General features: G+C 37.5%; 1 protein-coding gene across 1 annotated transcript; it reads right to left on the bottom strand.

Annotated features, from left to right (window-relative positions):
• Positions 1-1452: 1452 nt before the first annotated feature.
• On the bottom strand, positions 1453-10954 carry LOC18443565 (ABC transporter C family member 8). Its single transcript, XM_020673006.2, has 12 exons — positions 10456-10954; positions 7990-9932; positions 7344-7664; positions 7155-7241; positions 6449-7060; positions 6204-6368; positions 5401-5695; positions 4718-4932; positions 4020-4325; positions 3743-3806; positions 3401-3640; positions 1453-1767 (listed from the first exon to the last, which is right to left on the bottom strand). The coding sequence occupies exons 1-12, from the start codon at positions 10481-10483 to the stop codon at positions 1661-1663; spliced, it is 4383 nt and encodes a 1460-aa protein (XP_020528665.1). The 5' UTR covers positions 10484-10954; the 3' UTR covers positions 1453-1660.
• Positions 10955-14766: the final 3812 nt, after the last annotated feature.

The following is a 14766-nucleotide window of genomic DNA, read 5'->3' as shown; positions in this document are numbered from 1 at the left end:
TGTGCGTGGGGCACGTTCTCGCACGTGCGCTCGGACACTCGTGTGCGCGTGTGAGTGTGCGTGGGGCACGTTCTCGCACGTGCACTCGGACACACGTGTGCACGTGTGAGTGTGCATGGGGCACGTGCGCTCGGACACACGTGTGTGTGTGAGTGTGCATGGGGCACGCTCGCACGTGCGCTCGGACACACGTGTGCACTGTGAGTGTGCGTGGGGCACGTTCGCCCGTGCGCTCGGACACTTGTGTGCGCGTGTGAGTGTGCGTGGGGCACGTTCTCGTACGTGCGCTAGGACCCACGTGTGTCCGTGGGGCACGCTTGCACATGCGCTCGGACACTCATGTGCACGTGTGAGTGTGCGTGGGGCACGCTTGCACGTGCGCTCGGACACTCGTGTGCTCATGTGAGTGTGCGTGGGGCATGTTCTCGCACGTGGGCTCAGACACTCGTGTGCGCGTGTGAGTGTGCGTGGGGCACGTTCTCACGTGCACTCGGACACACGTGTGCGCGTGTGAGTGTGCACTGGGCACGTGCGCTCGGACACACGTGTGCACGTGTGAGTGTGCATGGGGCACGCTCGCACGTGCGCTCGGACACACGTATGCACTGTGAGTGTGTGTGGGGCACGCTTGCACGTGCGCTCGGACACTTGTGTGTGCATGTGTGTTTGTGGGGCACGCTCGCACGTGTGCTTGGACAGCCGTGTGCGCGTGTGAGTGTGCGTGGGGCACGCTCGCACGTGCGTTTCATGTGTGAACCGGATAGGAGCCGACGGTTGCACTCTAGAACCGGGCTGAACAGGATGGGAACCGACGGTTCTACTCTAGAACCGGGTGGTTCCCGGTTTAAGGTTGGAACCGGCACGGGCACGTGTGTTTTCGAGTCAAACCGGGCGAGTCCGGTTTGACTCGACGTTTTTTAAAACACTGGTCTCAGTATATACTTTTCTTTTCATAATTTATTTTTTTATTTTTATTCCTTTGTCCCCAAAAAAATTGTCAATCCTAGTGTGAGAGCCGATCCAATACCAAATTCGGATTTATAAAATCACGGTTCCTTGATTTCCGAAATAATAGTTACCACAACGTCTACTTTTCTCTTCCCAACAACCTTTCAACTTGACAACAATTAATGTTTTGCTCAGTGTTCCAAAAATCGGAATCCGGCACTGCATCACTAGGTATTTAATTGGGATTTGCTTTGCTCGATTCAGGTGATTCTAAAGTTGGATCAATCTATATATTACAAAAAAATTGAACAAAAAAGGTAAAATTTAAGATAATCAATAGCATTCCAGATATTTTCAAATTAGAATTGCCTATAACCGATCCCAATCTGAATCAATTTAGAATAGCAATTTGGTAAAAACTGGCATTGCTTTTTGTGGCCAACTGGTAATACACGGTGATAAATAAAATTGAAGTTTCGAACTTATATTTTCGAGCTTTCCATATAAATCAACAATAAGACCGCATCGAATTATTTTGATTGAAAAATGAACCAACAAAATTACAAATAGAATGGGATAATAGCAATACATTGCCTCCACTTCCTCCCTTCCATATTAAGTTAACTCTCTCTCATCATTTTCTCTCTCTTTCTCTTCATTCACTCTCTTCATTTTCTCTCTCTCTATTCTCTCTCTTGACAATCCTTTGCTTCTATAGGGCGTTCTTGGTGCAGTTAGCCCAGTATTCAGCCACAAGTTTAGCAAAGGAAGAGTTGGTTTCCATGAGTCTTGATGGCTTGTCGTATTCCACAAGTTTCCCTGTTACCAACGTTCAAAAAGCCGTTATAACATACCATATTGGGCAAGGGCCATTACCATTGTATGATGTGCAAGACCGTTATAACAGGTGCAAAATGCAAATATTTGGTATGAAATGCGTTATATAAAGAAGATTAATATAAAGAAAAAATTTATATAAGTGCGAAGCTCTAAACAATCAAATTAGAGCACATTTTAAAATTTTCACTGGTTGTTTTGATGTTCAAATATCCTCAAATTGATCATCTCGGCTTCAAGATGCATAAACATGCGAACACAATGGATTTCAAGTTTTGGAAGTAGTGCATCTTGTAATGCATTTTTGGACCGTCAATTTCAAAGATTTTCCCTATTTTTGAAGCTTTAAATTTTATTATTAGAGATGAAAATATATTTTAAGGCTATCACAAAGATTTTCAAGTTTTTACTATTTTTGGAATATGCTTTGACGTTCTTTTTTTTCTACATTCGAAAGCTTCAAAGTTTTGACAAAAATTTGAAAATTTATTTTAAGTCAATTTTAAAGATTTTCTACAATCCCTTTTTTAAATATCTAAACACCAACGATCTATGTGCAATCCTGCATGCATGCTTTCTTGATAAATTACCAAAATGTGCTTTGAAAATGTTTTTTTCTTTTCTACATTGGTCATTAGGTTGAAGTCACAGGCGCAAAATTTGGGGTCCAAAAAATTCCCCTAGCTAGGGTTCTTTCCAATATAGCAACCCATGGTAGCATATTAATCTTCATAATCATAAAATATCAAACTCACATTTTACCTGCAAATGAATAGGTTTTCTTAAAAACCACTTAACTTTGGAAAGAGGGCCAAATTGAAAAGTGTCCCTCTTGGAAATCTTGACTCATGATCAGTGTCTTCTGATAGAATTTTAAGATTGATTATAGAGATCTTAGAGTTAACTCAAAAGATTAAGATGCTACATAATGCACCTTGCCGGAGCTTTTCGAAAAATTTCCCTAGTTTATTTGGGGGAAAATATGTACTTTTAAGAGGTAAAATGGAGTTAATACTAAGAATAGACATTTAATTGATGTTGCCATGTCACTTTTGTCTTTAAATTGGGAGAGATTGCTCACATGGTTTTAAAAATATAAAATATGTACAATTAGGTATGTTTAAAAAATAGTTAATAAATAAGATATATTTTTCAAAAAATTTAAATTTTAGAGAGTATCTTTCCTGAAATTTTGATTGTTCACATTTTTACGAAAATCTGAAAAAAAAAACCAATATTTTTTAGAATAATAGCTGTAAATTAAAATATCAGTGAGCAATGGGTTTCTCTTCAATTTAGAGGCTGAAGCCGAAGACTTAGGCCGATTTGGCCATGTTGAATCAAATTTGGCCATGCGAAGAAAATATGATAACATTGCTTCTGGTAACTTTTTTTTTATAAGACATTGCTTATAGTAACTTGGCATCATTTTGAGGTAGGTGCAGTTTTTAGTGGATGGTGTTAAAAAGTTTAAATCTATGGAAATGAGTCTATGAACATGCTGATACATGGACGATGATCCTTATTCGTACATGCATATGCATTCATGCATGCATGTACAAATATGTTTATAGAGATCTGTGTGTGTTGAATGAGAAGATTTGAGAGAGCCTACCATAAGAAAGAACCATGACACGATCGCTATCTGTGACAGTGGGCACCCTGTGAGCGACTGTTATCACTGTACAGTTTGAGAATTCCTTTCTTATAACCTTTTGGAGAACAGCATCAGTTGCTGAGTCAATGGATGCAGTTGCCTCATCAAGAACCAATATCCTATTCTTTCTTAGAAGGACCCTGCCGAGGCAAAAGAGCTGCCTTTGCCCAGCACTCCAATTCCCTCCTTCATCGCTTACTGTAAATATTAAAACCATATCATGAACATCGATACCCACTTCTGATATTCTAGTACTAATCTAGAAATAATGAATAATTCAACAAACAAAACCAATATTACCAGATGAATCAAGCCGGTTGGGGAGGCTGCGGATAGTGGCCATCAACTGGCATTTTTCTATGGCCTGTGATCAATGACATAGCACAAGTTATTTACTGGAACATTTCAATCAATAAGGCTTATAATTTTTATATTAGAAATTAACAAAACTTTATGCATATGTCGCTAAGATCAAAGTCAAAAAAGGAATTCCTTGCTATAGATGCTTGAATTTGAATATGCCCTTTCTGTGGAAGTCCTCATTACAAGAAGTAGCAGGGGAGGATGGTAATATTACCTCCCATATCTCATGGTCACTGTATAGGCCTAGAGGATCCAAGTTACTCCTTATGGTACCCTTGAAAAGAGTCGGCTCTTGGGGTATAATGCTGAGCTTAGTTCTTAGGTCCCTGAGACCAATGGAGCAAATGTCCAGTCCATCTATGAGGATTTTTCCACTAAAAGGATCGACAAGACGAAACAAGGCACTTATCAAGGTTGTCTTGCCGCTGCCAGTTCTTCCAACAACTCCCACTCTCTTGCCTGCCTCAAATGTGCATGTAATCCCTTTGAGAACAAGAGGAGAATTCGGTCGATACCTTATCTGTGAAAAGATAAATCAAACAAGCAGAGGAGTGGGGTTCCATCAGACTTACAATGTTCATGATGCCATTGGTCATTGGATCCAATTAACAAATGTATATAAAGGGAGGCATACATATGCATACGTGCGTACATATGTAAATGTGGATATGCACATGAACATTTACACAGAACATATACAATCATAAACATGCATGCACACATAGGCACATACATAGCAATATAGAAGATATTGTACATGAGTAGACACACTATCTCTAATTTTAGGTTCATGAATAAGTCAGATGAGATTTAGTGGAAGCATTGCTAATATATAAAGTAATACATATATTACAAGAACTTCAGGGTAGGCATGATTTAAAGATATATTTTTTAAATAAGAGTTTTTGTCACCTTTAGATCCTGTAAATCAATCTGGCCATTGACAGGCCAAGTATCTGGGGGCTTGTTTTCATCAATGATTGCTGGTGGTTCTAAAGGTAGATTCATGAATTGCTTTATGCGCTCTACTGAGATGATGTAATTGGCAAGTTGGCATTGCCATCGAGTTAGAAAAGCTTGGCAACTGGTCAGGCTCAGGGCATAAGAGAGTGATAGTCCTGCAAATCCTGTGAAAAACAAGAGTACAGAATTGCTCATGGGTTTCAAAATTAAAGGAAGATGATGAGATATAAAGTAAATGAAGGGTTATATCTACACTAAGAATTTTAAGTAGTATACAGTATAGTATAGAGTAAGATGAATAAAATCAAGAGCCTAGCTGTACTAAACAATACTACATTTGTCATAGGAACTGTGTGTGTGTGTGAGAGAGAGAGAGAGAGAGAGAGAGAGATGAAAATCCTGTGAAAAGCCAGAGGAACCAAGTACTCATGGTTCCTGTTAAAGTGAAATAAGTTAAAAAAAGAAGAAGAATAGTACAAAAATGAAACTAACTACTACTAAAAACTGCTCTCTTAGCGAGACAAAGAATACGACGGAGTTGGAAGCACGTACTTAAAAGACTCATACACCAGCATTAAAATAATTACAGAGGCTCTGCTACATTTGATTTTCATATTTAATGGAAAGCATACCAGGAGTAATGGTACCAGGAGGAACCAAAACTAGGAAAATGGTGGCAGTGAATAAGACTATGTTTTGGAGTGCTTCAACTCTCAATAGCACCCACTCTAAGGCTGTATTTGTATAAAAGAATAGCCTTGCATCTGTGTCTATAAGTCTTAGATTATGATAGATGAACCTCTCCATTGCTGAGAAAGCTCTTATTGTTACCACACCAAGAGATGTTTCAGCTGCACAGTTCATAACAGGAGCCTTTGTTGTTCCATTAATCCTAACTAATTCCCTTGCAGAGGATTGGTAGTAACCCTGCACAAACAAATTAAGTTAATGTCAATGTAGAAGAAGCCACTATTCTTGTGTATTAACCTCTGAAAGTTCAGACTGCAGATTGAACAAGACAGTGTGATCAATCAATACTGCTTAGATGTTTAGTAACTAACATTTCTTCCACTCTTTTTGGTAAAACAGTTGTGGTTTAGTGTTAGTTCCCCAACAAAGCCAATCATACCTACTAACCATGATCAACAAAAAGCTAGAAACACATTCTTCAATCAGTAATAGGAACAGAGGAGCTTTGTTTCGAAGCTCCCCACTTCGTTTTGAAGGTCTCTTATTTTTTGGTGGCTGTTGTTTCCCCAGGGAGAGGGGAGGGGGTGGTGGGTGGAGTGTCAGTTGAGCCCTTAAATTTATCAATGAACAGCGTGAGTGTGTGTGTGTCAGAGAGAGAGAGAGTGTGTGTGTGTGTCAGAAAGAGAGAGAGAGAGAGAGAGAACTCCACCTTATCTACTGAAAGAAACAAGAAAAAGAGATGTACCTGGATATAGTATGTAATCAAGATGACGGGAATGGCTGCAAATAGAACTTGCCATGTTACTGTACACATTATGATAAGAGTTGATATCAGCTCGATCAAGGGACACAATGCGAAACTGATTGAGTATGGTATGTCAAAGTCCAGCAAACTCATATCAGAGGATGCCTGAAATTCAGAAGGATAGCATGAATAGATAAATATTTTGAAAATATTCACTGAAATAAAGCAAAGCTCATGCACCTTACCCGGGTTAAAATTCTTCCAACTGGTGTGGAATCAAAGAATGACATTGGAGCTCTGAACACTGAATCCATGAAGCCATAAAAGAAGGCTTTTGAAGCTCTAAGCCCAAGATGGGCAGTGATCCATGATCTCAAGTAAACGAAGAAGGTGCAAGAGATTGACACTATGGCGTATACTCCAACCACAACTCCACTGCTAATCTGAGGTATAAGAATAGCTATTGCGAGCCAGTATGTTGATGCTACTTGGAAGAGTACAAATATACATTGACCTACAATAATGGAAGAGAAAAGAAACCATCCCTTAGAAACACTTATATAATCTATGTATGGCTTCCAACCCATATTGCCAATCTCCATCTCTTCATCTTCAGTGAGCTGGATATTTGAGATCCCCTTGGCTGAGATCTCCCCTTCGCTGTTCGATTTAGAAGTCAAGAACCCATTTGTTGAGTCTGCAGTTTCTCTGTGTCCTTGAATCAAATTCCTTTCTCTTGAAAGGTCTAAAGCTGTCATTGCTTCTTGATGAGCATTCACGAGTTTTTCAAAAGCCATGCCGGCCCTTAAGATGTCATCATAGCTCCCTGATTGTGTGATTTGTCCACCTTCTAAGACCTTAAGGAAAAGAAAGTATTTTGTTATAATTGACAGTCATGACTCTTGTAGTGATATATGAGTGAATTTAGTGTTTCAGTAAGGCTTCTTTTACCAAAATTTCATCAACTTCTGCAAGAAACTCGACTTGATGAGTCACGAGAACCACAGTTTTCTTCGCTAGAGCTTTTTTGACACAGTCCTGTGTAGGTTTTAAAGCATCTAATCATTAAAATGAAAAAAAACTGAATATAGCAAGCTCTAAAGAAGGAAAAGAGTTTCAAAATGATGGAAATCTGCTTACATTGAAAAGAATTGCAGCAGTATGGGCATCAACTGCACTAAAAGGATCATCTAGGAGGTAGATATTAGCATCATTATAGACTGCTCTAGCAAGCTGAATCCTTTGTTTCTGACCACCACTCAAGTTGAGTCCTCTCTCTCCAATCTCAGTAAGGTCTCCATGATCAAAATTTTCAAGATCTTTATCCAAAGCACAAGATCTTATGGCCTCATCATATCTGGTTTTATTCATTGGTTTTCCATAGAGAATATTATCTTGAACTGTCCCACTTTGTACCCAAGCTGTTTGGGCAACATAAGCAATGGATCCATAAGCTTCAACCTGCAACAAAACCCAAATTTGGGATCAGCAATTATAGGCACAACTACAGAGTAGTTAGCCAGAAAGACAGTCATTACTTGGTAAATTTATGCCTTCATTGGCTTATGCATGAGAACCTTGATTCCATGTGTAGTTAGAGCTTAATTCTTTAACCACTATTGTTCTTTGCCAACTATGGTTAATAATCTTGCTGCTTCTATGGGGTTTTCAAATATCCTTTTTAATACATTAATGGAATAGGCTTATGAGTAGCTTAGAGTGTGTATGTGTGTGTGTGTGTGTGTGTGTGTGTGTGTGTGAGAGAGAGAGAGAGAGAGAGACTCACTGTTCCAGAGACTTTGGGTATCTCACCAAGCACTGCATACAAAAGAGATGATTTTCCAGCACCAACAGGTCCACAAACCGCAACCTTCTTTCCCTTAATTACCTCTAAGTTAACGTCTCTCAATGTATGATTATGTGAATCAGGGTCCCAACTAAAATTTCCACCACAAATCCTTATGTTATACTCAGTTTCCTGAACAGGACACCTCTTCACATTCTCAGGCCTGAGTTCGTCATCTAACAAGAATCGATCTAATCGATCCAAAGATATCTTAACCTGAATTAAGATAGAGAAAGCTTCAGGTAACACTCTCACTGGTTCAGACATGACCCTAAGAGTAACTAAAACTGTGAAAATCGTTGTAGCATTAAGAGGGGCAGTTCCCATTGCCAAACAACCTGCAAATACCACTGCAGAAACAAAAATGGGAGACATCCAATAGAGTACACTTCCGTAGGACTTCTTAATTTGGGCAGAAGCCAACCATTTGAATTCATGATCTCTTAAAGAGAGAATCAAACCCCTGAACTTCTCTTCCCAAGCCTGCAACTTTATTATCTTGATGTTGTTTAAGATCTCAGAAGTGGCCCGAAGCCTCTCATCTTGGGCTCCCATGAATTGTGTCTGACAATTTTGGAGAATCTTAGCAATGGGTATGTTTAGTAGAGAGAGAATTATAATTGGAACTAGGCCAGGAAGAGCACCCCAACCTACAGTTAGAAAGAGAATCACTATAGCAAGGATCAATTGGAGGAGGGAGCACCACGTGGTGTGGAACCACCATGGAAACTCCCCAAATCGATAGGCGTCAACCGCTATATAATTCACAATTTCCCCAGTAGAATGCTGCATTCTAGCCAAACTAGAGAGCTTAAGTTGTTTTTGATAGACAGCAGCCATTAAAGCTGACCTCATCTTCATACCCACTCTTCTAGAATCGAAAAACCAATGCCTTTGAGATAGAGACTCTGCAACTTTTGAAACAACTAAGCATCCTACTAAAAATAAACCCTGGTACTTGTTTTTATGGTATTCTTGGCCTGTAAACTCTACAAAGGAATAGAGTAAGAAGGGGGCAACTGCAATTGAGATTGTTCGAACCAATGCATAGATTCCCACCACCATCATTTCTCTAAAATAACAGGCAATTAAGGTTTTGAGAACAGAGCTTTTGGAACTTGGGTTTTCTTTTCTGTGAGCTTCCCAAGCTTGAGAGAAGGCCTCATAAGCAAGGTGCGCCTCGTCCTCGGATGGTAAAGGTGGGATATCTCTAAGAGTTAAGGGTTTTCTGTGGCCTAAACGCAACAAAGGATTGATCCAAGAGAAGGTAAGGCGGCTAAAGAAGCCTATCCTGTTTCTTGTTCTTTCTCTTTCCATGTTTTTGTTCAACAGGGACTCGGATAGATTGCCATATAATGTCTTTTGAGAGATCAAAATTCTGAAAAGTTGCAGAGAACAGAGGAGAAGCAATAAGTTCGCAGGCCATGAGACCAAGTCCAGTATACGAAGTGTATGGCCGCTCACGAGAATCATAACATTTATGGCTGATACGAGGAGAGAGAAAGAGACCCACCAAACCAGACTCAAAATTCTTACCCATTTGAGCCTCTGAATGTAGAGGGAGATTGCTAAGACCATCCAAATCAATCCGTGAACTAGATGGATAATCCAATTTAAATTCATTGGTGCATTTTTCTTCCGTATTAGAGGCCAAACACCAGCACCAAAATGAAGAGCACTTGTTATAGCACATAGTACTGCAACAGCTATGAAAAGCCAAGATCTTGCTCTATCGTCACGGATTAAGCAATTGCGAAATCCAGAAACTGCAGAAGCAATAATGAAAAGAACGACAAAGAAGATATTGAGACCATCTATTACACCTCTCTCAATACATGTTGAGCCTGAGTCTAACTCCAAGTTACATATCCATGAGAGTTCCTCTACAAATAAAAGAACAGAACAAGTTAGAAGAATTGATCAACTAACTAGCAAAAGAGAAAGTGATTAATCAGTATAACAAGTAATAGGAATAAAAACAGTGAAAAAGAGTGAGAGGCAGTAAAAAGGCTAGAAAACAATAAACACCCAAAATTTACATGAAGATAACAAGATTTAAGAACCCAAGATAAATTACATAAAAATAAGAGCAAAAGGAATCCGGAATGAAAAACCAAAAACCAACTATATGCATCAGTGAAAAATTCAAGAAGCTCTCATAAAGAAATATAAAGACCAAGAACCAAGACATGGATAATAGATGTATAAGAAGTGAATAAAATGCATGTTCACTCTGTGTGTGTGTCTACGTGTGTGTGTGAGAGAGAGAGAGAGAGAGAGAAAGAGAGATATGCAAGGAAAAGCTTTCAAAAAGAAATATGGAGACCAAGAACCAAGACATGGATAACAGGAAGATATAAGTTGTGAATGAATATGCTCACAGAGAGAGAGAGAAAGAGAGAGAACCTTGCAGACCCTCCCACAGGGCCATCATCTTCTTGGATAGTCTAAGATGGTCTGGTGGTGGAAGTGGAAGTCGTATAAGTAGGCAATGTCAGCAAAACTTGGGTTTTGATTATTCATATAAAATCACGAGTTCGTTTGTTGTATATTGAAAGTTAGAGACCAAAACTGATCGAACAACATGAAAACATGACATCAAAGGAATTGTCTAAGATGGTCTGGTGGTGGAAGTGGAAGTCGTATAAGTAGGCAATGTCAGCAAAACTTGGGTTTTGATTATTCATATAAAATCACGAGTTCGTTTGTTGTATATTGAAAGTTAGAGACCAAAACTGATCGAACAACATGAAAACATGACATCAAAGGAATTGTATCTGTTCGGTAATATACATTGTATTCTTTTGTCGAACTTTTTACAGGTGTGCTTTGCCTCTATCTATTTGTACGCATGGGAAAGGACCAGTGCCCACAACATGGACAGTGAACGTGGTGGGAAGCCACCATTAAGTGGGTGAAAATGAGAACGAATTTGTCTTTAAGAATTTTTCCTTCTAGTATCTACTGATTATTGCTTTATTATTATTATTTTTCTATATGTTAAATGGTGGGAATGGAGCTGCTGATTATTGCTCCTATCAAGTAAACAAAAACTATTGAAAGGATCATAGTTTTTTTTGGGGTTATCAATTGAAAAGGGATCCATAGGGGGAGGAATGGAACTCTGGTACCTACCACCCTGACAACCTATGCCTGTCTTAAGTCGATGTCTTGATCCCACACAGTTAAAGTATCAATTTACTATCATTTGAAAGTTCTCAATTTTATACTCACTAATAAGATTATTTAAGTGAGAAACTTGACAGAGTCTGAGCGGTCTAGATCGAGCCATGCACACAAAATAAAAAGTAAAAAAGGCAGAAAATTGTAAAAAATATGTAAAAATTGAAACAATTTAAAAATGTAATTGAGAGCATTAGAATATTAAATAAGATGAAAACACTTATAAATGTTGTATTATTGAAAAACTTGATTTATACCTTGAATATTTCAGAAAGATTAAAAAAATATTAAGGTTCCCATATCATCTTAAATACCATCAAATCATCTAAAACTATATTACTAACTAATCTATCATTGTCCTCTAAATTGTTTCATACTTTTCAGATTTTTTATATATTTTTGCAGGTTTTTGGGCTTCGTCGAGTGAGACCAAGTTGCCCGGACTTGGGCGAGTCCTGCTAGACAAATTTATGTAAAGCCATGAATTATATAACAACGATTTAGTAAATTGCGTTGGATATGGTTTTTTTTGGTTGATGTATAACTTCGAGTATGATTACAAGCATTGTATTCATATCCTCAAAAGGAAAAAACTTATATAAAGTTGCAATCTTATACTATTGAAAGAACGCGGACCTCTAGAACACAATAGAAAAAGGTTTCCAAAGTTAAGAAACCTTCAAATTTCCAAAGTTAGGAAACCTTCAAATTGGAAACGTGGATTCAGTGGAGCTGCCCTAGATTTTTTTTATAAATGCCTTGTACACTTGGTCACCATGTTTAAACCTCATCATTAATCTCAACTTTTTAGGATCGTCATGCTCATCATCAAGTAATCCCATCATTTTTTCCTTAGGGGTTAATACCATAATTTTTTCCTTGAGGTCCACAATGCCATAATTTTTTCCTTAGGGTCCAAGTAAATCTCATTGTTTGCTTGATCCCATAATTTTTCCCTTGACATAATCCTTAACACGTGAGCTCCATGCTGCTCATACGTCATCCAATCCACTGATGGCTTCTCTACATTTTATAACCATAGTCACTTCAACTTATGATGTGGGACTAATCCCCCCTTGAAATTTCATTAAATGTGTAACATCTGTGCGACAGCTATTCAAAGTAGCCACTAGAAAATATTCTACTCATTTCATCATCACCAATTTTATTATCCCCGTTATGATTTCTCTTCATGACATGACATGCACGACCTCCAATGTGTATCTCTGCATCAATTCATGCCCAATAAATTATTGAGTTTGGTTAGACTATAGTAAATAATAATGTTTAAAAAATATCATTATTCTATATTCAAAGCCATTAGAGGTAGGGGAGGTAATGGGTCAGATCGATGTCTCGATCGACTTACACCTCGACCCGACCCGGACTTCACTTGGGTCCAGGTCTAGAACTAAACAAATTTTTTTTTTGTTAAAAAAAGATATTCTAAAAAATATATATAGCTAGCCATGTTGTGATAATTTTGGATGAGTAAAGTATATTAATAAATGTTTGATATTTTGATGCGATACTAATTTTACTATAAGAAATTATTTTTTTGATCTTATAATATGGAAATGTTTTTTAATATTTTTAAATTAGTTTGACACAATATTATAAGGAAAATTTTATATAAGGTTGCAACCTTGAAATGTAGAATTATAGATGCAACTAAAAAATTCATTGGAAAAAATTGTTTTATTGTTGAAAGACCCTTGAATTGATCATGTTGACAACGAGATGTATGAATATGTAAAAAAAAAAAAGAATTTGAGTCCCAGAAATAGTGCATCTTGCAATACATTATCTAGACCGTCCAATTTCAAGATTTTCATATGTTTATAGACCTACTTGATTTTAACTATTTTTAAATTCTAAAATTTTATAATTAAATGTCAAAATAGATTTTGAGATAATCCTAAGAATTTTTTACACCAAAATTGCATATTATGATAAAATTTGGATATAGACCTTAATTGGATTGTTTAAAGTTGCAACGTCATAGAAACCACACCCATATCATAATATTATATTATAGTTGATAATTATAAAGATATCCAATAGGAAATCAACATCTCAATATTCACGTATTCTTATAAAATAATAAAAGTACATAATATACCATTTTTAATTTCTTTTAGAAACTAAAAGAACACTTTTTTTTTATAGATGTATAGTGATTTTTTTAATTTATTTTTAAGTGAAACTGTCAATTCGACTGATTATCCGATCCGACACGCCAACCCACCCATTCGACATCGTTATAGGTAAGGACGATCCGGGTCACCCTTTTTAACCTTGATTTCAATTCTTCCATTATCATCAAATTTGCACGACTTTTGGACCTCCATATTCTGGATCCTAGGTGGAAATAGATATACAATAAAGAGATGAGGTTTTTATAAGACCTAGGCTTTATGAAATCAAAATGAAGCCTTACTTCAAATTTTTGTACGAAAAGTACTTTCGGCAAAAGAAATCTCCATGATGGGTCTAAATTTAATTTCCAATATCAAATCTAAAGCTAAAAAAAAAGGTACAGATCTTGCTAATATGTGAACACCTATTCTTAGGGAAAAATGGCTGGTCTTGATAATTTGTTAGATTAGAGCTCGAAATCCTAATTTGTTTTCACAACTATAATATTCAAGTCAAGATGATCAATGTGGTTTTCCAATGCTTGAATTGTAATTTTAGACAAGTTGCTTTGATAGAGTTGTAGCCTTTTGTTATTTCCATTTTTCAACAAGAGTTTTAAGACTACTGTTCAAGAAGAGTTCCTCAAGTCCCATTCTTTCTAAAGAGCCTTAAAGACAAATTATTCAGTACCTCTCAATTCCCAATGTTTCTATTGATTGGATTAAATGGATGAGTACTTTGCAAAGCATACTATACACCATTCCTCTAAAGTCACAAACCCAATATCCACCCTCCCACCTCACATGGAGATAGGGCCAGAGTGGTCCAGTCCAGTATGAGGGCCCCTTCGGAACGGTCCGTCAAGGTTGGGCTGGCACTATAGGGACCTGGACTGGGTTGGGGCTAGTGCAAGCCAGGCCTGTTACTAGCCTTACATGTAGAAATACATATATCATGGTTCCATCTTAAATCCTAATATCGTGTGTAAGCGGAACCATGCATTATCTCCACCATCTGTTAATGGGGATGGATTCTAGATGGCTATTGGCTAGTATGTGTATAACATTCTTGACACACAATGTAAAGAATGTTACCTTTTCTTCAGGTTAGATTCAAATTGTTCCTTTCCATATTCTTCTCAAAGGGAAGTTCTTTACCCTTTTTTTTCCTAGTTCATATTTGAAGTTTCCTACAATGTTTTAAGTCCCTTAAAAGTAAGAACACATTTCAAGTACTTGTGTAACTTGTGCACCAGCTCCTTTTTGTGGTAATTGTTATGTATATAGTTTTACTATAAGATTCATAATAGTGTATATGGTTTCACTATTAGATTTACTATATAAGCATTGAGTGTTTCCCTCTTATAGGAGATCATATCCTTCTCATATCTCTCTG

Source organism: Amborella trichopoda, chromosome 5, assembly GCF_054954075.1.
Source record: "Amborella trichopoda isolate Santa Cruz 75 chromosome 5, AtrichopodaSantaCruz75HAP2 v2.0, whole genome shotgun sequence".
Lineage (NCBI taxonomy): Eukaryota > Viridiplantae > Streptophyta > Magnoliopsida > Amborellales > Amborellaceae > Amborella > Amborella trichopoda.
Note: the sequence above shows the minus strand (reverse complement) of the source record. Positions and strands in the feature narration are given on the sequence as shown.

Bases quoted from the DNA above. Each gene is read 5' to 3' on its own strand.
- LOC18443565 (XM_020673006.2), bottom strand. From the start codon at position 10,483: ATGATGGCCCTGTGGGAGGGTCTGCAAG. The intron at 7,242-7,343 runs GTAAGCAGATTT...AAACCTACACAG, and splicing joins CTGCTGCAATTCTTTTCAAT to GACTGTGTCAAAAAAGCTCT. The intron at 4,933-5,400 runs GTATGCTTTCCA...TGTTTTTCACAG, and splicing joins TCCTGGTACCATTACTCCTG to GATTTGCAGGACTATCACTC.